At 54.2% G+C, this 26,091-nt stretch overlaps 5 protein-coding genes and 1 non-coding gene across 6 annotated transcripts; 1 reads left to right on the forward strand and 5 right to left on the reverse strand.

Annotated features, from left to right (window-relative positions):
- Window positions 1–845: 845 nt before the first annotated feature.
- Window positions 846–2,762, reverse strand: B0T15DRAFT_402222 (uncharacterized protein; the record flags this gene model as incomplete). The annotated part of the gene is made up of 3 exons (XM_062865147.1): window positions 846–1,638; window positions 1,710–2,157; window positions 2,222–2,762. The coding sequence occupies 3 exons, from the start codon at window positions 2,760–2,762 to the stop codon at window positions 846–848; spliced, it is 1,782 nt and encodes a 593-aa protein (XP_062719045.1).
- Window positions 2,763–3,837: 1,075 nt separating this feature from the next.
- B0T15DRAFT_539664 (uncharacterized protein) lies at window positions 3,838–4,536 on the forward strand. Its single transcript, XM_062869748.1, has 3 exons — window positions 3,838–4,016; window positions 4,096–4,279; window positions 4,376–4,536. Exons 1-3 carry the CDS (start codon window positions 3,953–3,955, stop codon window positions 4,389–4,391), a joined length of 264 nt encoding a protein of 87 aa, XP_062719046.1. The 5' UTR covers window positions 3,838–3,952; the 3' UTR covers window positions 4,392–4,536.
- A 7,461-nt stretch (window positions 4,537–11,997) lies between these two features.
- B0T15DRAFT_t190 lies at window positions 11,998–12,075 on the reverse strand. Its single transcript has one exon. It is a non-coding gene; the product is annotated as a tRNA-Ser (tRNA).
- A 3,284-nt stretch (window positions 12,076–15,359) lies between these two features.
- On the reverse strand, window positions 15,360–17,648 carry B0T15DRAFT_402388 (uncharacterized protein; the record flags this gene model as incomplete). Its single annotated transcript, XM_062865161.1, has 4 exons — window positions 15,360–15,534; window positions 15,592–16,471; window positions 16,535–17,401; window positions 17,474–17,648. The coding sequence occupies 4 exons, from the start codon at window positions 17,646–17,648 to the stop codon at window positions 15,360–15,362; spliced, it is 2,097 nt and encodes a 698-aa protein (XP_062719047.1).
- A 1,163-nt stretch (window positions 17,649–18,811) lies between these two features.
- Window positions 18,812–19,979, reverse strand: B0T15DRAFT_269048 (ribosomal protein S7 domain-containing protein). The gene is made up of 2 exons (XM_062863440.1): window positions 19,473–19,979; window positions 18,812–19,399 (listed from the first exon to the last, which is right to left on the reverse strand). The coding sequence occupies exons 1-2, from the start codon at window positions 19,875–19,877 to the stop codon at window positions 18,953–18,955; spliced, it is 852 nt and encodes a 283-aa protein (XP_062719048.1). The 5' UTR covers window positions 19,878–19,979; the 3' UTR covers window positions 18,812–18,952.
- Window positions 19,980–22,223: 2,244 nt separating this feature from the next.
- On the reverse strand, window positions 22,224–22,686 carry B0T15DRAFT_495834 (uncharacterized protein; the record flags this gene model as incomplete). The annotated part of the gene is made up of 3 exons (XM_062867127.1): window positions 22,224–22,414; window positions 22,533–22,592; window positions 22,653–22,686. 3 exons carry the CDS (start codon window positions 22,684–22,686, stop codon window positions 22,224–22,226), a joined length of 285 nt encoding a protein of 94 aa, XP_062719049.1.
- Between the last annotated feature and the right edge of the window lie 3,405 nt (window positions 22,687–26,091).

Genomic DNA, 26,091 nt, shown 5'->3' on the forward strand with positions numbered 1-26,091 from the left:
ACGGATTATCACGGCATTTCGCTACGGCATTGCTACATCATGGTCATGTATCTCAATAGACTTCGCTTATGATGGGGAGATCCGGTCCGCAGGTGGCCATCTTTTACGGACAGGGCGGGATGTTATCGGCCGACTCGGCGTTATGGGTTGTGTATTCTCAGGGGAGGCTGTCCTGCCGACCAGTTCCAGGACTTTCAGGACGGGTGTGCTCGGCAACAGAAAGCCCCGTGACTGCTCTGATCTTGGAAGCCCGTCGTCGCAGAACGACTCCTGTTCAGGGACCAAGATAGTCTTTATCCCGAACAGGAACGCTAGCTAATAGACAGTAAAAGTCCTACAAACTGGCTCGTCCCTGCTGTGCTGTATCCCGTTGGGAATGTTCTCGCTGAGTCCAGTGACAAAAAGTTTGTTTTTGGCTGTTATTTTAGAACGATGCTGAACCTGATGTCTTAATCCGTGAGTGATGTGCTAATGGTGCTAAAGTGCCCAATGAGCCAATGCGTTTATTTCCAGGACCATACCGCCGGAAAGTCAGCATGCCTCAACTCCCATGTGTCGACTCAGATATGTAGACACCACCAAGACCCAAACCCATCTAAATCATAGCCGCCAATTCCCGCACGTACGCCAAAATCGGATGACCTCGAACCTCCAAAGATTGACAGCTTCCGACCGGCATCCCTCCCCTGAGAGGAGACGCCGAACTCCCAGCCTCACTTCCCGTGTCATGATGAGTATCCGTAAACCAATGGTATCCGGGTGCTTTCCCAGCCCAAACACACGAAACAAGAAAAAAATGGCCTTCCCTCGTACATCAAAGCAGATACAAACAGGAACACAACACCTCATCTCCCTCCCGCCCTGGCAGAAAACATATTACTGCCCCCCTCGACAGTGGGCCTGGCAATGGCATTCCCACTCCCGCTGCCACTGCCATACAACATCTCGAGCAGCTTCCCCTTCTGCCGTATCCGCACCCCTTCCAGATACGACCCGACATCCTCCAGCCCGCGGATCTGCTCCTCAAGCGTCAGGGTACTGCTGTTCACGCTCCGCACGAGCGGCGACACGAGCTTCCGGCGGAGACTCTCGAGATTCGCCTTGAGCGCGAGCAGCTTGTGGTTGTGCTCGACGAGGATGCCCTTGTTGCGCACCGTCTTCTCCCGGACGTTCTGCAGCAGCAGCCGGTTGCGCTCGTACTTGGCCACCTCGGAGGCCTTGGGCCCCAGGATGCGAGTCCAGAGCGAGGACAGCAGGTCGGTGTGCGCCTCGTCCTGCAGCGAGGCCTCGCGGATGACGGTGCGCACCAGGTTGAGGAACTGGTGGTCGATTGCCTCGAACAGGGCGAAGAGTGCGAGGGAGTGTTGCAGCTCGGACGCGACGGCGTCTTCGAGAACCGTGAGGAACTCGTTGAAGGTGCGCTGCAGGGTCTGCTTTGTTCGTTGCGGCGTTGATTGACCGAACAAGGAGGTTGCCAGGCGGCCGAGGCGGGTGGGCTGGCCTGTCACGGAGTCTTCTAGGATGCCGGCGTTGGAGAGCAGGTTGTGGATGTTATCGAAGGCGGAGGACAGCGGGAGGGTCGGGAGCTGCTGGACTTGGTAGAGCTCGCGGCGCGCCCAGTCCATAACTATTAAGATGCTGCGAGCGGGGAATTAGTACGGGAAAGGAGAGGGGTAGGGGACAGAGGAGCTGCGGGGCAGGGAAGTTACCCGTCGATATCTCCGTCCACGTTGGCGAAGAACTTGGTTAGCTCGATGGCCAGCGCCTTAAGGCTGTCACTGAGTTCGTCAAGCTCCTTCACGATGATGGGAGCTGAGGTCAGGTTGCTGCTCCGGACGCTCTCGCCGAGATCCCAGACGGCGACGCCAGTTGCCTGCAGATCGCCAACCTGCTGGACCCCATTCTCGGAGTAGTAGATTAGAGGCTCCAGTGAGCGGGCGACGCCGGCGACCTTGACGAGGTCAGGTACGGGCCGCAATGCTGCCGGCTGTGATATCCATCGGAGCGCCGCATACGCGAGGGTAACGATGATGAAGGAGGAAAACATGGATGTCCAGGAGCTGGTTACGGCACGGAATCTAGCACGGACGAAGTTGATGGTCGTGTCGATGGGCTCGGTCCTGTGTTGAACTTCTGCCCTGACAGCGAAGCGGATGACTGGCAATGTTTTGTCAGCGCTGGTGGGACAACGGCCGGACAGACAAAGAGGACTAGGACATACAATTGTCCGCAACCTCCTTTGACCTGAGTAACCCATCTTTCAGTTCGCTCAATGCCATATCATCCTTAGCCTCTTGCTTGACATTCACCATGTCATCAATCAAATGCTGCTGCGCAGGATAATACTCCGGCTCCGGACTCCTCTCCTTTTCGGGCGACAGACTCCCCGTGGGTAACCTCGTCCTGATCGCCTGCGCGAGTATCTCATCTGCACTCTCGTATCCGGGACTGCTCTCCCTTGAGAGGCCCGCTTCGTCATCATCGCCGTACATCATCCTGTCACCCTTCCGCCAAAAGCCGCTACTGTGGTCGCCGTTGCCGAGGCGTCTCCAGACCGGCGGACTGTAGCCACCGGCGGAAGCTTCCGAGTCCGAATCGTCCGCCTCGCTCTCCATGTCGTCGCTCCGGAAGCCCGAGTGGGCCGACGGGTAGCCGAACGTCGGCCGGTTGCTCGGGTTGCCAATCGACCGCACGAATTCGTCCAACGACGCGTCGAGCTGGTCGAGCGGACCCAGTGGTGGTATCGATGTCGAACCCGCCATGGTAATTGCTGTTGTGGCTGCCTGAAACCCCTCCGCCGCCTCCTCCGTCCCTGCTTGCGGGTCGTTTGACAGCGCTATAGCTTCGTTTGTCGCCGCTTCGGACCTGGTGTTTGCGGCTTGCTTTCTCCTTCTTTCCGGACCTCTCTCTATGTCCAATATCCCTGCTGCTGGAGGTGTAGATACTGTAATCAAAGGGATAGTCGGTTAGAAGAGGTGGCAGCGGCGTGTCCTCGATGTGTCGTCGCCGGGGTGGTTCCTCTTCCGACAGCGTGTCCTCCTCGTCCTCCTCGAATATCGGCCTGGAAATCTTCTGCTGCTGCTGCTGCTGCTGCCTGCGGCGCCTGAACCAGAATAGTTTCTTCCACCGGAAAGTCTGCAGGGGAGACAGGTAGACCAGATACAAGAAGACGAAGACCAGGGAGAGTACCAGGGAGGCGACCCAGGCGCTCGGCGCAATCGTGATGCTGATAAGCGACACGTTATTGTGCACGGTGAAGAGAGACTGCATCACACCAAACCGCGTTCGAGTGTGTCGCCCGCAAGGGAGATGCCGTTTGATGCAATGCGCGAGAGGGGCGGGCCGATCGGGCGGTCGGCGCGATGCCCTCTTGGGTGTGGCGTGGTATGATTGTGATATGCGCCGTCGCGAGCCGGGGAATGGGTCAACGGTCGCGAATCACAAGTGTCTTTCGGCACCTCACTGCAAACAACAAACGATTCAAACGGGGAGTATAGTCTATGAATTCAGTCGCGTTCCAATGGCGATTCACACGGATCTGCTTTTGAAACAGAAAGAGTCCATTCAGAGATGTTGTTCTGCCTCGGCATCTTCAGGCCGCAGCGCATCGCAAGGGCCGGGCCATTGGCATCCGATGCGACGACCATTTGTCGAGGGGAGCCAAAAACGAGAGGCTGGGGAGCGGCCACACGAACAGTGCGGACCCCGCTCCGTGTCCGACGTTCGCTCGTGGTCAGCGGCAGACAACCCCTCCTCCCCGCCGGCAAGCCCCCACCATAGGTAGGCTCCCCCTGTGCAGAATAGTTGATACAGGAAAACCGGTCTCTCAGAACACCGCCACAATTACATCAGCCACGACGCAATGTAAATAAACACTTCATGATAATCCCTTTCTCTTTACAATATTACATTCTTGCTTAGTTTCCATTAGTATAGCTAGTGTTCAAATTGCATGTGTTTTAACCTAGTTGTGGTGACTTGTGTGGTGGTGGATTGGTTTTCCTGTATCAATTATTCTGCTCAAGGGGAGGTTAGTACCTTAGTTCCATTCGACAAAAGTGGGGACATCGCTTGTCGAGGCAAGCAGGTACGTACCACGGCCAGTTCCCCACCTGTCTCATTCGTTCAGAAGGATGCGGCTTTGCATTGTTGTGATGCAATCTCGAAGTCAGGAACCTTCATCTGCCCCTCCGCTAAACAGCACAACGTGGCTATTGAAGATGACGAGGAAGCAGGCCGGAACAGGGATGCACATCCCGCTTGTTGCCGATAGATACCAGTAGGAGCATTCCATCCGCTTACCACGCGCATTTTGAAACGGCGGGTTCATGCACACGTGGATCGTGAGGGAGAATGGGACTAACCTTATTACAAGATCGCGCGGCCACTAAGCTATACTGTGGTCCTTGCTGCATGACTTGAAGGAAGATATGGATCAGTTCAAGTTGACGAGGTACATTCATACGGGCATAATGATGGTGAAAGCAAAGCAATGTATAACATGACAGATGGAATACCAATTCCCAAGCAACTCAGTCAAAAGAGACTCGCCGACCATGCACTGTACCGGAACTTATCGATGTTCGCATGCAGGGATAGGTATATACTTGACTCGTAGGTACCTATCGGCACTAAGTGCCGAATGAGCCACATCCAAGGAGATGCCTTCCAACCAATGGGCGCCCACTAGATGCACGGGTCCGTCTCAATTATGTAAGCACAGTTGATTACGTAAACATAAAAAATGCATCTATCGCAGCGTTGACCCCGCGCCTTCCCTGAGCCCCTGAGCCCCTGAATGCCACCACCAGCAACACCAACATTGCCATGGCCACTCTCTTCGCAGACGACTGCCTCCCTCCCGAGAATATATACAGCTCCCGAACAGCCTTGTTTGAAGCAATCAATTCGTGGGCTATCACGAGAGGATATGCCTTCACAACAGGAAGATCGACAGCCGAAAAGAGCGGAAGAGCTACCATTACCTTCGCTTGCGATCGGAGCCGCCGACCACCCAAGGCATTAAACAACCGCCAGAGAAGAACGACTAGTCGAGTAACAAGCTGCCCATTCTCGGTTCTAGCTAAAGAGTTGTCTGACGGTAGTTGGGTACTCAAGCACCGTTCCGATCCTCGATTCTCAGTCTATAACCACGAACCAAGTCAATACCCAGTTGCGCACCCAATTCATCGACAGCTCTCTAGAGGTACTTTACAACTTGCAAGTCTTTCGAATGCCGGCGTTACACCAAAGGAGATTCAGACTATTATATGGCAGAGTGGCTCACTTGCTATACGGCAAGATATCTATAACCGGATTGCGGATATATGTCGAGATATATATAAAGGTCAGAGCCCAATTTATGCTCTAGCTAATCGGCTTGATAAAGAGGGCTTTTGGAGCCAAATCCAGTTTATACCAGATGGCCGGGTTATAGCTGTTTGTCATGAACTAACCTGCAGAGGCCGGTGGGGGCCGACCTGCATGGTCAACGGGCGGCGCCCGTACCCAATCATTACGAGGAAGAAGGAACCAATGAGGATTAGGGAAATCAGGAACAATGCCAAGAACGATTGTTCCTGGGGAACAACGCCAAGGAACGTTGTTCCAGATGGAACAATGGGAACGACAATTGTTCCAAATGTTCCAGAGATCTAGGTACGGGATACCTAGGGGAGGAAGCTGTATATAGTTCTACCATTCTGCCTCTCATTCAGATAGCTAGCTTCCTCAGTGAGCAATTACAAGCAGTAAAGTAGCCCTACATTACTGTGCAGACATTGCGACTTGCATTGTTGTGAACCTTTTGGCTTCACCGAGACCTACAGTCCGACCAGCAGATACCTTCGACCGGCGAACCCTTTCAGAGGCAGGACTGCCTGTGGTTTCGTCACACGTTGCTCACTCCCTTTGACTCTGTCACGGTTCAGATCGAAGGTACCACCGACCATCATGGCGCCCCAGACACCTAGCACCCCGGAATCCCAGAGCCAGGCCGCAACCATGCGACAGATGCAGCAGGCTCTCGAGGCTCTCAACGCCAAAATCGCCCAGCTTGAGGCCGAGAATGGCCATATGCAGCAACTCGTCAACGAGGCCTACAACGGCAAGCCCAAGGACAGAGCCAAACTCGAAGCACCCCCCAAGTACGGAGGCGACAAAGAAGGACTCACTGGATTCCTCACATCCATGAGGGCCTACCTCAAGTACTACCCGGACAAGTTCGCGGACGAATCCGCCAAAGTCATGTTCATCTCCTCGCGGCTCGAGGGGAAGGCACTTCGATGGTTTGAACCCACCCTCAAGGATTGGCTAACCAACAGTGCGGACGCTCAGGACGATTTCACCATTGAAATTTTCAAATCGTACGACAAATTTGAGCAGGAAATCCAGAAGGTGTTCGGAGACCATGATGAGAAGCTCCACGCGCAGGAGCGACTCGCACGCCTGAGGCAGACAAAGTCGGCGGCTGCCTACGCCATGCAGTTCCGCCAGGACTCACTTCGGTGCGAGATCAATGACGAAGGTCTTATGCAGTTGTTCTACGATGGCTTGAAGGAAGAAGTCAAGGATGAACTGTATCAAAAGGACCGACCCGACACGCTTGACGAATATATCGCCATGGCTATCCGCATCGACGACCGGATTTATGCCAGGCGCCAGCAGCGCAAGGGACGCGGAACGCAGCCTACATTCGTCAAGGCAAACGACAAAAAGAAGCGACAGTACCCCAGCACGTCGCATGGCACCCACGCTGGTCCAATGGACGTGGACGCCACTCAGCGTGAGGATAAAGGACGGAAGGACAAGTCCCAGGCCACCTGTTTCAATTGCGGCAAGAAAGGGCACTTCAAGCGGGAGTGCCGCAGCAAGAAGAACTGGAAGCAGGTGCCCGGCAAGGAAAATGCCACGATCGACAAGTCAACCCGCGTGGTTGAAGTGGCTGCGGCAAGCTACACCGAGGATGACTTCGACGACGCAGTTGACCGAGGCATGGCTGAAGGAAGCATCGATGACTCCTCTCGGTCAGGAAGCAATAGCCCCCACGTTACGTTCGAAGAACCCATCACAGGCTACGACATTGCCGCCGCCGCAGCATCACAACTCGCAGAAGGTTGGGGATTCCAGTTGACCCAGAATGAAGAAGGTCAATGGAGGACACGACAATCGGACAACGAACCCGTTGGCCCGAACCCCATCTTTCTCGCCCAGCGCCTTCAGGAGGCTGAAGAGGAACAAGCCGAGCTTCGAACAATTACCCGAAGACTCGCAGAAGAAAAGGCTCAGGCCATGAGCCAACTAGAATTCGTCAAGGCCAAGTTGGTCAGGGTCCAGGAAGAGCACCACTCGAACTTGTGGGATGGACCAGCACAGGACCTAAGCCAGGGCAGGGGGAATAATGGAATCAAGAACCCCGAGGCTGAATACCAGAAGGCCCAGAACCAGCGAAGACTCAAGGGGCAGGAACCACAAGATTGGGACACTTTTTGGAATAAGAAGCCGTACAACGGCGTCGGGGACAGCAACGCGGTACGCATCTGGATTGGATTCGGCCCGCGCTACGAACCCCACGAACAAGACGCACTTCGACTCCAACCCCAGCGATACGACCACGTCTACGTCCCATGGTTCCAGTGCATCGCGCACGAATGCCGATACCATTTTCGATCAAAATTCGACAACGACTTTTGGCCCGACAGGCCTACCGACCAAAACGGAGAACCTCGACCAGTCCCGTGGGTTTGGGACGCAGGGACCGGCGCCGACCAGTCCCTATGGAAGGTCGAAAGGACCAACGCATACGACAGAATCAGGGTGACACCGCGAAGAACCCAGCCAGAAGACTGCCAGCGGTGGCCCAATAGCACTCGACAGTGCAAGAGCCAGGATTGCTTAATCCATATGCAAGCGAAGCTCCAAGAACATCACGAACGCAAGACACATACACGAAGATGGATGACGCCTCGCGAACGACGAGAGGAAGGAAGAAGAGCCAACGAAATTCGACAATTATTCGAAGAACTCCCGAGACTTGGACCGCAGGACGGCAACCAAGAGGCACAGGAGGATGGGGACGCCTATCCAGACGCCAGGACGGAGTTGGGAAACGGCTCAGGGCCCTCCGAGGGGCCCGGAAACCACTAAATCCATCACAACAACGACAGATCCGCGGGTGCAGGAAGAACCACGCAAGGAAAAGGATCTACGACCTCCCAGCGAGCAAAAAGGAAGCCGCTGCGATTCAGAACGACAAGCCCGATGACAGAATCTGGGTTATGGCATACTGGAAAGGATTCCAAACATTGGCACTGGTAGATGGAGGATCTCAGGTCGACCTCATCTCGCCAACACTTGTCAATCGACTTAGGATCCCGTGGAGGATCAAGAAGAAACAGCACATCGTTAAAGGACCATTCGACACCCAATGGGTACGACGGGAAACGGAACCACTTGAGATCACGGTGGAAGGGAAAACCACCAGAGTGGTGTTTGACATTGTTGAAATGGGGCCTAAGAAGGACATGATTCTAGGACGCCCATGGCATCGAGACTACGACCCAGACATCAGTTGGAAGGGAGGTGGCCACCTACGACCTCGGGAACAGAGGCCGTATCCGACCAACGAGATGGAAAGCGCAGACGACGGATCGCAGCAGGGAAGATCGCCCCGGAAGGCGGCCCCTATGGATCCACCGCAAGAGACGGACAGTGCCAGGCAGCGCACTACGGACTCAGGAAGAGGCGGCAGTCACCAGGAAGAACAGCGGGAATCGGCAAGACCAGGCCAGAGACGACGCCACTTGCGACGATGCCCTCGCACGGCTCAGAGAGACACAGACGACATCGAAATCGCTGTCATCTCAATCGATGAGACCGGAGAATTTGAATTCCAGGATTGGGTCACCTGGAGGGAAGCGGCCAGTATCACGGCCGGAGACAAGTTCTCGTACTACCGGAGTACAGAGAAGAACGCGGAAACGGGCAAAATCCCAGCGGAATACCAAGGACACCCGGCGTTCGAAGCAAAGCATCTTAAGGGGCTACCAGACCATGGACCTTGGGATCACGAAATCAAACTCAAGGAAGGAGCCCAATTGAAGTTCTTCAAGGTGTACCACACCAACGAAAAACAAGATGCTGAGTTAAGGAGATATCTTGAGGAGAATCTCAAGATAGGGCATATCAGACCATCGACATCACCGGCGGGCTACCCAGTCCTATTCGTTCCAAAGAAGGATGGGAAGCTTCGGATGTGTGTGGACTACCGACAGCTGAACGGAGAGACGGTAAAGAACCGGTACCCCTTGCCACTTATCTCGCGGCTTCGAGACCAGTTGGCAGGCGCCCGTTACTTTACTCGCCTCGACCTTCCAACAGCGTACGCCCACATTCGCATCAAGGAAGGGGATGAATGGAAGACAGCGTTTCGCACTCCCTACGGCCATTACGAGTACCTCGTAATGCCCTTCGGATTGACAAACGCACCGGCAACCTTCCAGGCGGTCGTTGATCATGCGATCCGCCCATTCCTCGACCGATTCGCAGTCTGTTACCTAGACGACATCCTCATCTTCTCCAAAACACTCGAGGAACACAAGGAACACGTGAGGGCAGTGCTAAACGCACTCCACGAGCATAAATTGTCAGTCAACAAGGATAAGAGCGAATTCCATGTTACGGAAACAGTGTTTCTCGGATACGAAATTTCGCCTGGCAGAATCAGGATGGAGCCAGCGAAGATCGAAGCGATCAAAACATGGCCACGACCAACAACGACGACAGAGGTGCGAGGATTCATCGGATTCGCCAACTTCTACCGAATGTTCATCAGGAACTTTGGCGACCTTGCACGACCATTGCACGAACTCACGAAGAAAGACATCGAGTTCCGGTGGGAAGCCGAGCACGAACAAGCGTTTCAGAAGATCCGCGACGCAATCATCGCCGATCCAGTGCTCTGGTTGCCAGACCCACGGAAGCCATTTGAGGTCGAAACCGATGCATCAGACTATGCAATCGGAGGACAACTTGGCCAGCGCGATGAACATGGGAAGTTACACCCAGTTGCATTCTTTTCGAAAAAGCTCGAAGGACCACGACTCAACTACCCAATCCACGACAAAGAGTTGCTAGCCATCATCGAAGCCTTTCAAGAATGGAGACCATACCTCAGCGGCACAACCCACGAAGTCCAGGTCTATACAGACCACAAGAACTTGCGGTACTTCACTACCACCAAGGTGTTGAACGGACGACAGACTCGATGGGCAGAATTCCTTTCAGAGTTCAACTTCAAAATCAATTACAAAAAAGGCTCGGAAAACGCACGGGCAGATGCGTTGAGCAGGAGGCCAGATCACTTCAGGAACAGCCAACCAGAAGCCTCGCCACCATTACTTCAACAACAGCCAGACGGTTCCCTACGGCACGCTCCCCAACCGATGGAAGATCTCGATGACGACACGCTTCCACGACAGGACGAAGATCCCGGCACACAACCTCTGCAACCGTTTGAAGAATGCTGCGCAGTCTTCAGGGAAGAACGGCTAGGAAAAGACTTCCAAGACCGGAAGCAGAACGATGCAGACGAGAAGGCAGGCATCTCTTGGAGAGATGGAGCGTTATGGTACAACGGCAAGGCCTACGTCGCACCACAGGATCAAACGGAATTAATCAGGACAATCCACGAGTCAAAACTCGGAGGACACATGGGAATCGCCAAAACAGTCGCCAAGGTTCGGCAACACTACGACTTCCCAGGACTCAGGACCAGAGTCAAGACTGTTGTGCAGGAATGCGACCTCTGCAATAGAAGCAAGTCGGCACGGCACAAACCATACGGGTTCTTGGAACCATTGCCAGTTGCAGAACGACCATGGAGTTCGGTGACGATGGACTTTATCACCAAACTACCGCTTTCGAAAGACTCGACTACCGGAACGAAGTATGACAGCATCCTCACTGTGGTTGATCGACTCACCAAGTGGAGCTACTTCTTCCCATACAAAGAATCATGGTCAGCAGAGCAACTTGCGGATACGATCTATCGGCACATCGCAGCAGTTCATGGGTGGCCGGAAGAATGGATCACAGACCGAGACACCAAATTCGCATCAAAGTTCTGGCAAGCGCTTATGAAGCGTTTGGGCACGAAAAGCAAGCTTTCAACAGCATACCACCCGCAGACAGATGGCCAGACAGAAAGGCTCAACCAGATCGTCGAACAATATCTCAGGACGTTCGTCAACTTCCAGCAAGACGACTGGGTTGATCTATTGCCAGCGGCACAGCTTGCATACAATACAACGCCAACGGAGACAACAAAGGTCACTCCGTTCTTCGCGAACTTTGGTTACGAAGCAGATTTACGCCAGGGACCAGATGTCACGGTACCCAGGGCAAAAATCAAGGCGGAGAAGATGCATGCACTGCATGCAATGCTAAAAGAAGAACTCGAGTTCGTCAGACTCAGGATGAAGGAGTACTACGACAAACATCGGCTCGAGGGACCTCGCCTTGAGAGAGGAGACATGGTCTACCTCATTTCCCGGAATTTGAGAACGAAACGGCCAAGCCAGAAGCTCGACTTCAGGAAGATTGGACCATTCAAAATCGACGCAAGAATCTCGAGATCCAACTATCGACTTTCGCTACCATCAACGATGAAGCTACGCACCAACGTCTTCCATATCTCGCTCCTCGAACCAGCACCCAGGAACGCACGGGTTGCAAAGGACATCGAAGCCGAGGACGAAGAAGAAGAATGGGACGTTGAGGAAATCTTGGACTCGCGAATAGCCAACGGAAGGCTAGAGTACCTAATCAAATGGCTCGACTTCGGACCAGAAGACAATTCATGGGAACCAGCAGAACACCTCAACTGCACGGAAAAACTAAAGGAGTTCCACCGACAGAACCCAGACCGACCAGGAGGGAAGCACAAAAATCTCCGGCCGGGTCGCGTCACCCCGCGGTAACGCGACCCATGTGGAGAAGAAGCCCAGATGGGATTCGAACCCATAGTCTCCCAGAAGCATTCACTCGGGTGTGATAACCAAGCTGCACCACTGAGCCATTTCATTTGTCGGGAAACAGGCAACAAGAATCGGGGTAAGAACCCCAGGAAGGAAAAGAACGGCTGCAGGCAGCCACACTATAACACGACACGCACGGCAGGCACAACCAAGACCTGGCCACCATCAAGAACCACCGCCACCTTGGGAAGACGTCGTTTCACCAGAGGAACCCTGCTCGGATAAGAACGACGGACCACCGCCAACCAACCCAAAATCCACCATCAGAGAAGGCTCCAAGGAAACGTTAGGATATACCGAGTCCCACAACGGCATAAAGCTTGGCGACAATCGAGGAGGGGTTGACGAAGTAGGAGGGGCAGAAGCCGACTCCGCCGCTGCCAGCGCCTCCGCTTCCTCACGCTCTACCCGCTCCAGTTCTTCCACGGTATCGATACCACGAGAGATGGCCCGCGTCATCTTCTCAAACCACATTCGTTTCTGAAGACGCAGGCGATTGATCTTTGCATCAAGGGCCGCGCGCTCGGCCTCCGCCTTTTCCATCTCGGATTCCAACTTATCATGTTGGGAAACGATGCGCTGGAGTTGCTGTACAGTAACGCCTTGCGCATCGCAGAAAGACTGATGACTGCGAACGCACTCGTAGCAGGCGGAGGATGCGTCGGCGGAAGACTTGCAATCAAGGCCGCGAGCCTTGCAGTATGAGCAAGGACTCTTCGCCATGGTCGCAGTACGAAGAATGATGGATAAAAGGTCGCTGCGTTCGGCAAGTTTGACTTTGGATTCCGGTTTCGCTCTCGATTTCGTTTTCTTCACGCGACCAGACATCTTGTCAGCATTTCTTAAGGAAGAAGAAGGAGGAACAACATGACATACCTGCAACGTGGGATGTTGGCACTATTTGAAACGGACTTGGGCTTTCGGGACGAACAGCCCTGGAGAGGGGGCATCGTGTCATGAACTAACCTGCAGAGGCCGGTGGGGGCCGACCTGCATGGTCAACGGGCGGCGCCCGTACCCAATCATTACGAGGAAGAAGGAACCAATGAGGATTAGGGAAATCAGGAACAATGCCAAGAACGATTGTTCCTGGGGAACAACGCCAAGGAACGTTGTTCCAGATGGAACAATGGGAACGACAATTGTTCCAAATGTTCCAGAGATCTAGGTACGGGATACCTAGGGGAGGAAGCTGTATATAGTTCTACCATTCTGCCTCTCATTCAGATAGCTAGCTTCCTCAGTGAGCAATTACAAGCAGTAAAGTAGCCCTACATTACTGTGCAGACATTGCGACTTGCATTGTTGTGAACCTTTTGGCTTCACCGAGACCTACAGTCCGACCAGCAGATACCTTCGACCGGCGAACCCTTTCAGAGGCAGGACTGCCTGTGGTTTCGTCACACTGTTCTTTTTGCTCACCTTGACTCGCTTGCCTACCTCTAGGCTTACCCTGAGCTTCTCCTCCTTGATTATATATACAAGACAAACAAGTACGGCATGCCTCTCCTGGATATGATTGGCGTTGATATAGCTCAGCGGTCGTTTTATATCGCGTTTGTGTTCTTAAGTGGTGTGACGGTGGAACCCACCGTACCATGGCACAGGCCATTGATTAGTCAACCTGGTTGGTGCCCCACATTCCACATCTGGGCACATGCTCCACATCCTGTATTTAGACTTCTTCGCACCTTGCAGTCTTCGAGGATTCCTTTCCTCCTGCAAGTTCAATATTCTTGCAATGCAGTCAGTTTACCACCAGAGGCTTGACCCTGGCCTTGAACGACGGCCCTCGTGACAAGTGGCGAGGTAGAGGAAGACTATACTTGGGTACTTGAGCGGCTAAAGTCACTCTACAAGCAATGCAATACCTCTCTCCTATCTGTTATTCTTATAGACCGCTGCCTTGCAATTATAAATATAGCTTCAGCTCTCTTCCCATCTGCTACAATACTCTTCTGTCTTTGGCATATAAACAAGGCAGTCCTTATACGATATCAACCAGCATTCCAGAAGGCCGAGCAATGGAAGGAATTCTATAACTTCTGGCACTCGATTATCAGCTCGCCGACCGAGGAAGACTATACTAAACGCCTTGCTGAAATACAACAAAAGTACCTTCCCTAGTATCTCGAAGAGATTGGGTATATCAAGGTAACATGGCTTATTCCATTCAAGGAGAAGCTTATTCGTGTTTAGGTCGACCAGTTAGCTTATTTCGGCAATATAGCTACCTTATATATTAAAGGGATTTACTCCCTCCTTAAGTCCTACTTAAAGAGGTCAATATTCGATTTCTTTGATGCTTGGAAAGCAATCCAACTAGCTTTTTAGAACCAGCTTTCTGAATTACAAGCACGCCAAGCAAAGCAACAAATTCGTACTCCTCTTGAGCTTTCAGTAGTACTCTATAAAGCAGTACGGGGCTAAGTATCACACGAAGCAATAAGGAAGGTCGAGGAGCAGCGGAAGCTGCTTGCAATGACAGACCCTCCTCCATCCCCTACTTGTACAGGCACCTTCTCTCGAGTATATGGGCTACCATGCTTGCATATACTAGATAGTCTTCAAGGCGAGGCTCTTCTTCTTAGCCATTTCCACTCACACTGGCATTTGAAGCGCGAAGGTAACCCACAGCTCCTTCTTGAACCTCGTCAGCTTATTGAGCCAGTTCGGGCCCAAAGCTCACTCCCAAGGTCCAGTACCAAGCGGGAGCCCAGTCAATTTGAAGTGGTTGAGGCCCAGGCCCGGCCCCGTCAGGCTCCAAGCAAGTGTACAAAGTGCCACGTAGTTGGCCATACAAGAACCTCGAGGGCATGCCCTTTGCGGTATTCAGATGTACTATAGTTTGGTGGTGGCATTCAGGGGCTCAGGGGCTCAGGGAAGGCGCGGGGTCAACGCTGCGATAGAAGCATTTTTTATGTTTACGTAATCAACTGTGCTTACATAATTGAGACGGACCCGTGCATCTAGTGGGCGCCCAACCAATGCCGCAACTTAGCTAAGCAGTAGCATCCTATGTACCGGCTCAGGTACATATAGGAAAGCTGTGTAACCAAGCCAGCTTCGGCCGGGCATGAACATCATCATCTCATTACGGGATCTCAAAGACTAACATCTCTGAACAAAAACCACATTGACTTCCCTCCCCAAAAGCATAGCTTCGAATACCCATGGATAGGTAGTCATCCGTTATCCGCCGTAAACAAGATCGACAGCGCCAGACTAAGAGAGTTGCCATCATGACACCCCCGAACTCCTCAGTCGTTGTTCAGTCGTTTTTGCTTTTTCTTCACCTCCATTCTCTCCATTAACTACCAGTTCTCAATCGATCTTCGCATTCGCCAGACTCCTGGCCGCCGGATTATGGATATTGTTGATTTGATGCGTTGCGGGCACTCGTTTGTACTTGCCCTGTTTCCTCAAGCGCTTCCTCGCCACCATTACAGGAACGGAGCTCTTGGTGACCAGATAGTTGGAGAACGAGCCCAGGATGACACTAGGGGACGTTAGCTCACTAGACGAGTCATGACAGCAGCGAAAAAAAGGTGCTTACCCCTTAAGCGCACTCCTTCCCCGACTCCCCAGGATGACCAACGTGGGGTTGACGAGGTCAATGACCTCGGTGATCAGATGCTTCGGGTTCTTGCAGTGCAGCACCTCGACAACGACCCGCACCTGCAGTCTCGTCTTGCGCAGCAGCTTGGTCACCCGGTCGCTGATTGCCTGGACGGCGCGGTACCGCTCCTCCTCGGCCTTGCTGCGTTCCTTGCTGAGCGATGGCGCGGGGGATACGCTATTCCCCAACCCCGGGTCTGAGACGCGCGAGATCAAGGGTGATGGCCGCAGGGGAAGGTTGGTGCCGCTCCCCGTGATGGGTGTTTTGCTGGACGTGACCGTGTTAATCGCTGCCGCCTGCTCCTTCATCGCCCTCGGCTCGTCAGGAACCTGCGCATTGTCGCCGCCGCCGATGCCCGTCTCTTCGTCGACGCAGTAGATCGCTAGGAGGGTATCTCCATCGCGGAGGACGGTGCCGATGGCCCACTCGAGCGCATGGGTCGACTCCTCGCTGAGGTCGGTGGCGACCAGGTATTTCCGCGGAGGCCGGTGTTCCTCTTCGGCTTCCTGAACAAGCTTCGAGTATTCACCACGTGTGATGATCTGGATCGTGCGGTGTGCCTCCGGCGTATCCATGATTTGCGTCATCGCAAAGGATAGCTTCTGCGCTCTTTTGATGTCGGTGAGATCCTGCTCGGTGTCTGAATCCAGGGGCGTGTTGATGCCAGACCCCGGTGGGTTGTCAAAGCTCGTGGCAGGGTGGATCACCGGTTTATTGTGCTTCACTCGCTCGCCGGATGGATTCGTCACGGTAATCTCTGGCTCGTCAAGTAGAGACCTGTATTGGTATGCCGGTTGCTGCGAGGCCACTTGAGCACCTGTTCACATCCGTCAGCGCCTCGTCGCAAGGGAGGATTCCAGGAGCTTGCCATATCACCTACGTTCTTCCTCAGCCGCTGCCAACAGGCTCTTGACCTGCCGTTGGGCTTCGGGTGACGCAGACCCGCTCTGCGATGTTCGACTGTCCGAGCTCCGAGCGGCCTTCCTCCCACGCTGTCCTTCCTCGTCAGACGAACTTCCGTTGTCGTCGGTGCTGTCTTCCACTAGCGGCTCGCCATCCGGACCCAGGTAGTCCTTAACCAACCTGCCGTTCCCAGTCATGTAGTTCGAACCTTTCCGTTTCCCTAACTCGGACAGACTCCCTCCGGACAGGGCCAGAGCTGCATCCGAGAGGCGTCTATAAGCGTTGTTGTAGGCAACGATCTCGGGATCGTTGAGCACCCCACGTCCGGCCGGGCTCAAGGTGCGTCCCATGAGTGGGGCACGAGGAGAATGCGAGCGCATGCCTATGCGGTTGTGCGGCGACTTTGATTTGTTTCCCAGGCGTGAGGGTCCAGAGGTAGAATGGTGACGCCCTCTATCCCCAGGAAGAACTAGGCCAGAGACATCGTTGCCCCTCATGATCTCGGCCATGGCACTGGACCGCTTGCCGCCTTGTGTGACCCTTTTGGGGAGAGCTTGGCCCGCGTGCTGCGTGATGATTCCAGAAAACTGGTAGTCAGCGGTCGGATCTACCACCCGAGCGGGTCCTAATCTCGGGCCGAAGTCAACGGGCCTCGAAGAAGCGTCCGATAAGCTCCTTGGATGCGCAGTGTTGGCAGTATGGGCTCGGGAGTTTGATTCCACCGGTGACGAAGGCGTACTAAAAACCACTTGCTTCGCGCCAGGGGCCGGACTATCAACGTCCAGCATACTTCGGATTGGTGCTGGGGGCGGGCTGTCCACATCGAGCATACTCCTCACAGGCGCTGCAGGACCAGGTCTCGGCTTAGTATTCAAACTTCTCGGGGAAACTGGAGAATGAAGCCCAGAGTCATTACCAATGTCTAGCATGCTGCGGACTGGAGAACGCGGCGTGTAGGGAGACGGGGAGCGGGTTCCCAGCTCTCTGGGAGGTCTCGGTCGCGGGTTCGAAGTTCGCTCCAAAAGCGCGAGGACTTCTCTCCGCTCCTCGTCGAGCATCGCTTCCATCGACATTGGCTGGTGTTTAGCCATGGCGAGCGGTCTTGACGGCGTCGGCCGCGTATACTTTGCTTGAGTGCTGTGAGTGGAGTAGTCCGGGAATGTGCAAAGTACGGCGGGGCGCGAACCAAAAGATGAAGGTGCGCAGGTTCTAACGGCGTGCCACAAGGTTCACTGTGGGGAGTGGTCGTCAACGCGGCAGTATATGAGGGCGGAATTGTATAAACGTGGATTGCCGCAAAAGCATTGTGGTTTTCAGATGCGACGTTTGAGCACTCTTGACTTCTTGTCGGAGGCGTCAGCCCAGCCGCTTTTCGCAGAGCGGCCGCCGCCAAGAGTCGAGGTTGCAAAGAAAGACAACTCTGGGCCCTCTTTGCCAAGAAACCAAGACGCCGATGCAAGGTATTGTCGTGGTCAGAGTTGCCGTACTTCCATCGACGCTTTCCCGTCGGGAGTGTTGTGGGGAATCAGTCGATTCGTGCAGAGTTGAGCGTTGGATAGTATCGAAAGAAAGAACAGGAGTGCTGTTATTATTAGGGTGCCTGCGATGGAGACACTTTTGCGTTTGATACGGTTTGGATACGACCCTCACAATCAGTTTGGGAGGCAGCCCAACCTTGATGATGTGCGGGGGTGGAGACAGGTGGGTCCGGCTTTCGAGAAAGTGGGCGTGGTGGGCTCTGGCATGTGAGAGCTTGATCAGAGCTCCAGACTAGCTGCCCCAAGAAGGCACCGACATGTTCCCGGGCGGAAACACCCGAGACCCTACCTAAGTACCTCAGCCAGTAATGGTTGCTACAAGTTCGACATGCTGAGCCGAATGCAGAGAAGTTTCGAGGAAAATGTCGCAGGGCTGAGACCCTTATGGGGAATCTTCGGCGGATCAGCTAGCCCCATATCCGTAACCGCCTCTGAATTGCACAAAGCTGCACAGCCTTGATCGTTGGAACGAAGAATAAAAAGATCAGTCGCAAGCAGTCAGAAGCAATCGTGACGACATTGTTGCACCGAGTCGTTGTGAAGCTCCTATGCCAGTATGTGTCGTGAAAACCCATGTATACCTATTCCGAACGCCCTGGCCCAGCGAGTATCGCATCCCATCACAATGTTAGGGTACCAAGTCCATACAGTGCTGTCGGCACTGTATGATGGTGTACGTGTGGGTGTCCAGGCGCAGCATCAAAGAACAGTTGCCAGAACAAGCAATTCATACAACTATTGTACAGCACATCAGGACCTCCACCATAGAATCAGCCCCTACAGTTCCTGCAGAGGGTTCCATTCTATAGCAGAAGTCCGTAACACCAGGTCCACATCACCGGTCCGGCCGTTCCTCCTCAAATCATGCCCTTGATGCCTGAGTGCGTCAAGTTGGCACGGTTGCTGGTGCCCGCCTTGTGGACCTGCAGACGCTTGTCCCAAACCGTCGACCGACCCTCCACCACGGCCACAATCTCCTCCGCCACGCGGTGCGGGAACATATTACGACCGCTGCCCTTCGACTTTCTCTTGTTGACCACGTCCAGAATCCATTGGAACGCCGTCCTCCTCCGCTGCCGCGCCCGTAGCGGCATGGGAACTTCGAGTGACTTGCCACCGCCTGCCAGGCCCTTGAAGCCGCGCATCCTAATCAGCGGCGCAACCGAGTCGATAGCGAGGCCGAGATAGAGGACCGGGTCTAGTGGGAGGTGATGCGCCGGGGGCGCGCCGGGGAGAAGTGGTTTCGCTGGATCGAGCTTCGGCGGTGGTGATGTCCGGAGGTAGTTGAGGATCATGGCCATATCCTGCAAAAGTCCCCGTCAGGAAAGCTTCCTTTTTGCTTCACCAGCCGCAAGTGCCCAGCGTCTATTGTCTTACCCTTTGTGCCTTCGCTAACTTTCCATCTCTCATGAGTAGCTTCGTAACTTGCGTGATAACAGCGTCATAGCGATGTTTGGCATGCTTTTGTGACGGCAGCGGCAACTCAGGCAGCCCGTATTTGTGGCCCTCTACCGACGGATCTAGCGGGCTAAGGCCGTACTCAATCATGCGCAACTGATTTAAGGCGGCTTCGTTCTCTTTGCTGGTGTAGGCTAGAGGTTCGCTCTCCGGGAGCATAGACGGCGGCAACGCGCCGGAAGCGCTCGGGGGGAATCGCGATGTCGTGTTGTCAGCCAACCCCCTCGTCTGCGCGGCCGGCCCCGGCTGTGTAGCTTGGGCAAAAGCCCGGGTCCGAACTGAAAGGGCCCTATAGGCCGACCAGATATTGAGCCGTGGTGGCATGGTTGGGTCTGTCGCGGGATCGGCAATTGCGCTTCAATTGCTGTCGCAGTCACTGTAGTCAAAGAAGCGTTGTGGAAAAAATGGAGGATTGCCGGGGTTTAGCCGTGATCGAGGCTAAGCGCCCACCCCCACCTGCCTTGTTCGATCCATCTCGAATTTCTCGAACAATTGGCCTCCGGTTAGTCATACAGTGCCGGGTCGGTTCTGGTTCCAGGTTTCTACCCCACAGCGGGCAGTCGGTGCCGGCACCGTCACAGTTCAGCCATAAACGACCGGCGGACATAGGTACCTGAAGGCAAATTGGAAAACTGGTTTCCTTTGAGTTTCTGATAAGCGATGTCTTTGACAGTTGGTATCGTGGACCTAGTCAAAAACCCTAGCTCATACAGTTCCGAGAACGCGGCATGACCGACTCCCCACACACCGCTCCCGCTGTTTGCACCCCGCTAGCAGGCAGGGCTGGCGGAGAACAACCTGGAAGACTTCGCAGATGCTCCGCGAATCGACATCGGGCAGGACTGGCCCGCTCTCTCTTCATAGCATTAAACTAGTAAATACTTGAATACCGTTGTGTATATTCCAAGTCTGCTCATGGAAGATATCATGGGTCTGAAACCCTGTGGTTGACGCTGGCCTACCAAGAGTTAGGTGTCACTGCATAGCATTGCAGGAGAACCAGGCAGCAAATCCTCTCTCTCCCTTCCATGCATCCATGCATCCAGTGGCGCTGATCACGGGACAAGGCGATGCTGCCTGCGGTCCGCCAGCTCCTCGCACGCTCTCCACACATCGCGTCCCTCTCTCCCTGACGTGGCAAACCTACGGTACCTACCACGCCCCAGCCGATGGGGCTCGGTCCGAGCGACGATTACAGTCGGAAAGCAATCGTCAGGAAAGCAGTGGCCCGTCGGAGAATGCGGCTTCCAACGTCTTCTAGACCAAGCATCTGGCGGTGAGATCCAAGGTAAAGCAGGGAGAGTCGCGAGAGTCCAGTTTGCCGACGTGCTGGCTTTGGCCGGAGGCTGATGCCCTTGGAATCCACACTACCGCGCTGATCAGCCGCCTTGGCTTTCTCTAGTGTATCGCATTGCTTTTTTCCTTGACCTAACGTGGCCGACAATACCTGGTCCCTGGGGATAATGGAAATTCACTCAAACAGGCATGCAGCTGGCTGTAGAACGTAGGGTCGTGGAATGCGAATATCGCCATTGATTCCTGTCATTGATTGTAGAGAGAACTGAGACCCGAAATGGCATGTCCAAACAAGGGGGTAAACGCAAGCACATCCGATCCAATCTAACCCAGCCAACCGATGCCTACATAGTAGCCAATCCAGAGGAAGATACACTTTTATCGGTCATCCAGAATCCCCATTGCTTCTTTGCTGCCGCCTTGTCCGTCTGTATGGCCAGGGGATGCTTCGCAGACAAGTGGTCAGCCGACCAAAATGCACATTGCAGACCGCTCTTGTGTCCCACTGCCCCTGGGGGTCTCCAAGTCCCAAACCCGCCAGTCAAAGCACCCCATCGTCCAGACGAACAGCGGAAGGCAAGATGCTGCATGTCGGAAGCAACACCCAGGACCCTTTTGGACGCCCATGCCAGAATCCCATGCGGATGCCTGCCCACCCCTTGTCGCCACGACATGCAGTAACCAAACTCGTGAAGCCCAAAACATCGCCACCAAAGTAGGGAGTGAAAACATTGCAGGAAACAGTGATGAGTAGCTGCCAACCAAAATGAAAGACTGATTCCGAGTTCCGCATTGTGACAAGTTCCCCGTTGCGCCGTGTGGCATGGCCGATTTCCATCAACTCCGAAGGAAGAGGGGTAAAAGAAACCAAGTACTAGGAAGGGGGAAATAAAAGGGGATAAAGAAAAGTGGTATCAAATATCGTACAGCAACTGTAGGGCAGAGAAACCCGGCCATGAGTCGAAGCAGTAACAGGAAGAGAAACCGGGGGCAGCATCGAACGAAGTCGCAGTCCGTAAAGATATGATGTGTCGACTGTCCGGAGGTAAGGGGCCTCGTGGAAACGCGGGAGAATGGGAAAAGGAACGAGGGAGGAAGAGACGGATGACGGCACCAGAGACAAAGTCAACAGCAAAGCAGCGAAAGAAGCCAGGCGGCAACACGCGAAAGATCCGAGGCATCCTTTGACGCCTTCGGACCCCCACGGCCGTTTTGACTTCAACGCTTGCTCACTGGACTCCATCAAATCTCATGCCGCCCCAATCATCTCCCTCACCTCCTTCCAACTCCATTCACCCCCCCAACTCGCGCCATCATCGCCATCATCCGACCCCTTTATGATGGAGGCGGTGACTGACATCAGTGAAAATTGATTCACCACCCGCTCCTGCTCGTAGCAGGCGAGCTGGCGGTGCTGGAGCTGGAGCTGGACTGGGCAAGCCATTGCAGGGCGACCTCGGCGGCATCTTCCTTGGCGTTATTGAGGTTCTTGCCGTCGTACCAGAAGCGGGCGCTGTGGACCGAGCCGTAGACGGTCACCGTGCTGGACCAGGCAGTGCGTCCCCCTGGAAAAACAAGAATTAATATCAGAGTCTAGGTTAAGGCACTCATTATCGGCGTGGGAGGAGGCGTGAGGGGCCAAAAGGGGAGAAGGAGAAGGAGAAGGAGAAGGGGGGCCCTTACCTCGCCTATCCGACACAATCTGGAAGACGGGAGCCGCAATGTTCCATTCACGGCAGGCGTCTGCAGGTACAAAATTGTTAGCTTAGTCAAGCTGAAGGGGAGACCGAGAAGATATCCTACCCTCCAACTTGTCCTGCCAGGTCTTGTAGGCCATTGTGGTGTCGGGCGGAATAAAAAAAATAAGAATTCGATCTTTCCCAGACCCCTGATGACTCGTCCGGATTGGCAACTCGAGTGTTGGCTATGGAGGGCAATGATCGTATGTGTGTGTGTCTGTGTGTCTGTCTCTGTGTGTGTGTGTGTGTGTGTGTGTGTGTGTGTGTGTGTGTGTGTGTGTGTTTGTCGGGGTGCGTGTGATAATTGGTAAGGTACGCAAAGATCGGCTGAACCTCTTGGCCAAGGTGAAAGTATGATCCAAAGTGTGGTTATGAAGTGAAGGACACAACGAGTGTTGATGTTCTTCCGGGTTCAGTCCCGTTTTATATTATCGGCACAGTCCGCGGCGGAGGGTAGCACTTGGGTTCCAGACAACCGGTCTGCGAGACGGGCTGATGTGGCCGAAAGGGATTCGAAGAGTCGACGTGCTTAAATTAAGTGTGCATACCCCTTGCTGTATGGTTTGTACCGTCTCCTGTTTTTGCTACTCCCGAGACGACTTGTTTGTTCGCGAAGGTGCAGGACAACAGCGAGTAGATTATGAGGAGGAGACGGAATGGTGCATCGTGGCCAGGGACAGACGGAAAGACATACGAAAGGACGCGAAGCAGCCCTCTGCTTCCTATCTGCTCTGAAGGAGAAGACGGTTGATGAAACCGCGGGAGAGAGGGAGGAAAGTGCCAGGTATTATTTCAGCGGTCTTCAACAGCTGTGATGACCGCCCTATGTGGGGATTGGTGGGCTGTCCGGTCCACGCGCTACGTATTGTCGCTGTTCGAGGCGGTGGATGGAAACTAAGGATTTCTTTTCCCATTTTCTTTTCCACTTTGATTTCTTTTCCCTTTTCTCCCTGGTCCATTCCGTTCTCCGCTGCTGTGTGCCAAGTGACCAGCCTCCAGCAAGTGCGGTGTCAGTGACGGCCGCTTCCATGGAGACTCGGAGCAACCCATGACACTTGTCGATAGCTGCCGTTACTGTGGTCCTAGTTGGGACTAAGAAACAGCACACGGTAAGGTCCAGGGGTGTGCGTTGTACTATATACACGCATGTATACCTCTGACGTCGGAGGCAAAGGAAGTCATACGGCGGCGTGGACGCATGGTAACGCAGAGAGCCAAGAACCGTCTGCCGGGCATTGGAGAGACCGGTCCCCGTGTGTCACCAGCAAAGAGAAGTCGAAACGACAGAGTGTGCGGAAAAAGCATCTATGATGCGACCCCGGTGGGGGAAAAAAGTTTGAGTGAGCTGTCAGCCCACTCGAGCAACTACCCAAACCGAACTAGACGCCTGGAAGACGCAAGGGATAAAAAAGATGATCTAGCGCTAGGTTCGACTAGTGTCTATCGCGCAAGCATCAGAGCCCAGGGGTTTCCAAAGTGCAGAAACAAAAACTGACGCCGCAGTGGGGAGTTGTGGACTGGCTCGAGACTGGGCAGAAATGCCATGTCGTTTGGGTGCCAAGAACAGCAGCTTGGGTGCGTTGTCAGCATGTCCGATGCAGGCGTTGTTCAAAGTCGGGAGTAGCCAAGCACAACGGAACTCGAGTCGTTCACCTTGACCCCAAAACTGATATGTGACAGAGCGAATCGGATAGCCGTGATGGATACTTGCCTAGGAGTCATTGGACGGGAAACGTGGCCGTGTCATCAGCAGCTCTTTAGAATACCAGCGGACTCGTTGTCAAGATGCCAGCATTGAATGGTCGATTGCGCTGCCCGCCAGTCCAAGGCCTGCCATGGTCTGTATACTGTCAACCCCGGCCTTGGACAGGCGGCGGTGTCGGTGAGCCCTGATCGGTCCCGTCGGATGTGTTGTGTTCGTTTGCTTCATTTACTCTCCATCGTGGTTATATCCACGAGTCCACATCACTGTGCAACAGTATGACCAGATCACCGGGCCTAGGAAGGGCTTGGGTGCCGAGACATCGTTGTATCCGGCCCAGACAATGGTCTCGCCCGGGGGCGTGCAGTTCTAAAGAGCTGATGGCTGCGGGCGTGTAGGGAGTGTACACTAGGAAAAGAACACCAACCAGTCGGTACCGGCCTGTTGGGAGCGTCCACCGGGCACGGTTCCACGATTGACGTTGCAGGCATCCCGCATGTTGTGCATCGATGGAGCACCCTTACCGGCCTACCAAATACGGTACTTGACGGCTAGCGCACCCCCAAGCGCGAAGGGGGAAATGTCAGCATGGGACACGATGTCACCGGTCCCAATTGGACCGACCTCTTTGATATGTCCGAACGTGGTACTGTTGGTAGTCGCCTTGAGCCTCATTCCCCGAACCCACGCACGCAGTGGGGTTTGACGGGATGGGCCGAGACCAGGTCACTGTGATGAAGCTGCGCCTGAAGGATATTCAAGCGCTTATATAATGCTAATACGAGGCTTCTGCAGACGACCAGCTCCGCGCCTCTCCGCGCCGCGCAACTGTCATGTACAAGGCTGGTTGCGTAGCCCACTGGGGCTTGGTCTGGAAGATTGTCAATAATTTTGCTTGGTCGCTGCGGGAACGTCCCGGTTGGTGTGCCGGTCCTCCGGCATGGATCTAGGGGGTATCTGCCCTCGAAGGCCTGCTGGTATGATTGGTTTCGGTCTCGATTCAGTTTGGCACTCCGGCCCGCCTGTATGTTCGAAGAACTATCAACACGGCAAACTCGCAAACAAGGAGTGGCGCTTGAACGTGACATATCCCTCGCCGCTGTCTCTCACCCAAGGCTTGATGTCGAATCGATCTGACGCAGGACCGGTGTCGGGTGACACGCGGGCGGGTTCAGATCGGCCCATGGACCGGCGTAGAAGAGCAAACTGATATACCGGGTGAAACTATGCGGCTCCGGCTCCGGTTACGGAAAAGGACTGTGCAGCGAGTAGATGCCGACGCAACCTTGTGGCAGTGTAAGTGTTTCATGTCGGTGAGGCACCTGCCGCGATCCGTCTAGTGCAACCCGAAGATGGCCGGTAACTGTTTGTTCAGCGTCGATCCGGAGATGGCGGGTTCCGATGAGGCCGAACGAGGATAGGGCAAAAAGGGATGCTTGGTGAATGGCACCAGAGGGTTTATACCGAAGACATATCGCCGCGCTCTATTCCACACTCATTGACCTGCTCTGCTGTCGGGTTAAAGAGGTGAAAGTCGCAGGACGCGCGTAGTTCCAAGCAGCCAGCGATTCAGGCATGCAATTTGGTCCAAGTGCTTGCTCATAGGGTGGTAAACCTCATAGGGTGGCAAACTATGTCCGACCTTGGTTTGGGACCGGTGTAGAAGCGACAGAGAAACGCGTCACGCGGAAACTGCCAGATCATGATTCAGGTTCGGAACGTGTAAATCCTTCTAAATTGCGGGTTGCAGATGTGGTTCTACCACAGCAATATCGAAGGAGTACCGTTTGGTCATAGGTCC

Source organism: Chaetomium strumarium (genome assembly GCF_033439665.1).
Source record: "Chaetomium strumarium strain CBS 333.67 chromosome Unknown B0T15scaffold_6, whole genome shotgun sequence".
In the NCBI taxonomy this organism is placed as follows: domain Eukaryota; kingdom Fungi; phylum Ascomycota; class Sordariomycetes; order Sordariales; family Chaetomiaceae; genus Chaetomium; species Chaetomium strumarium.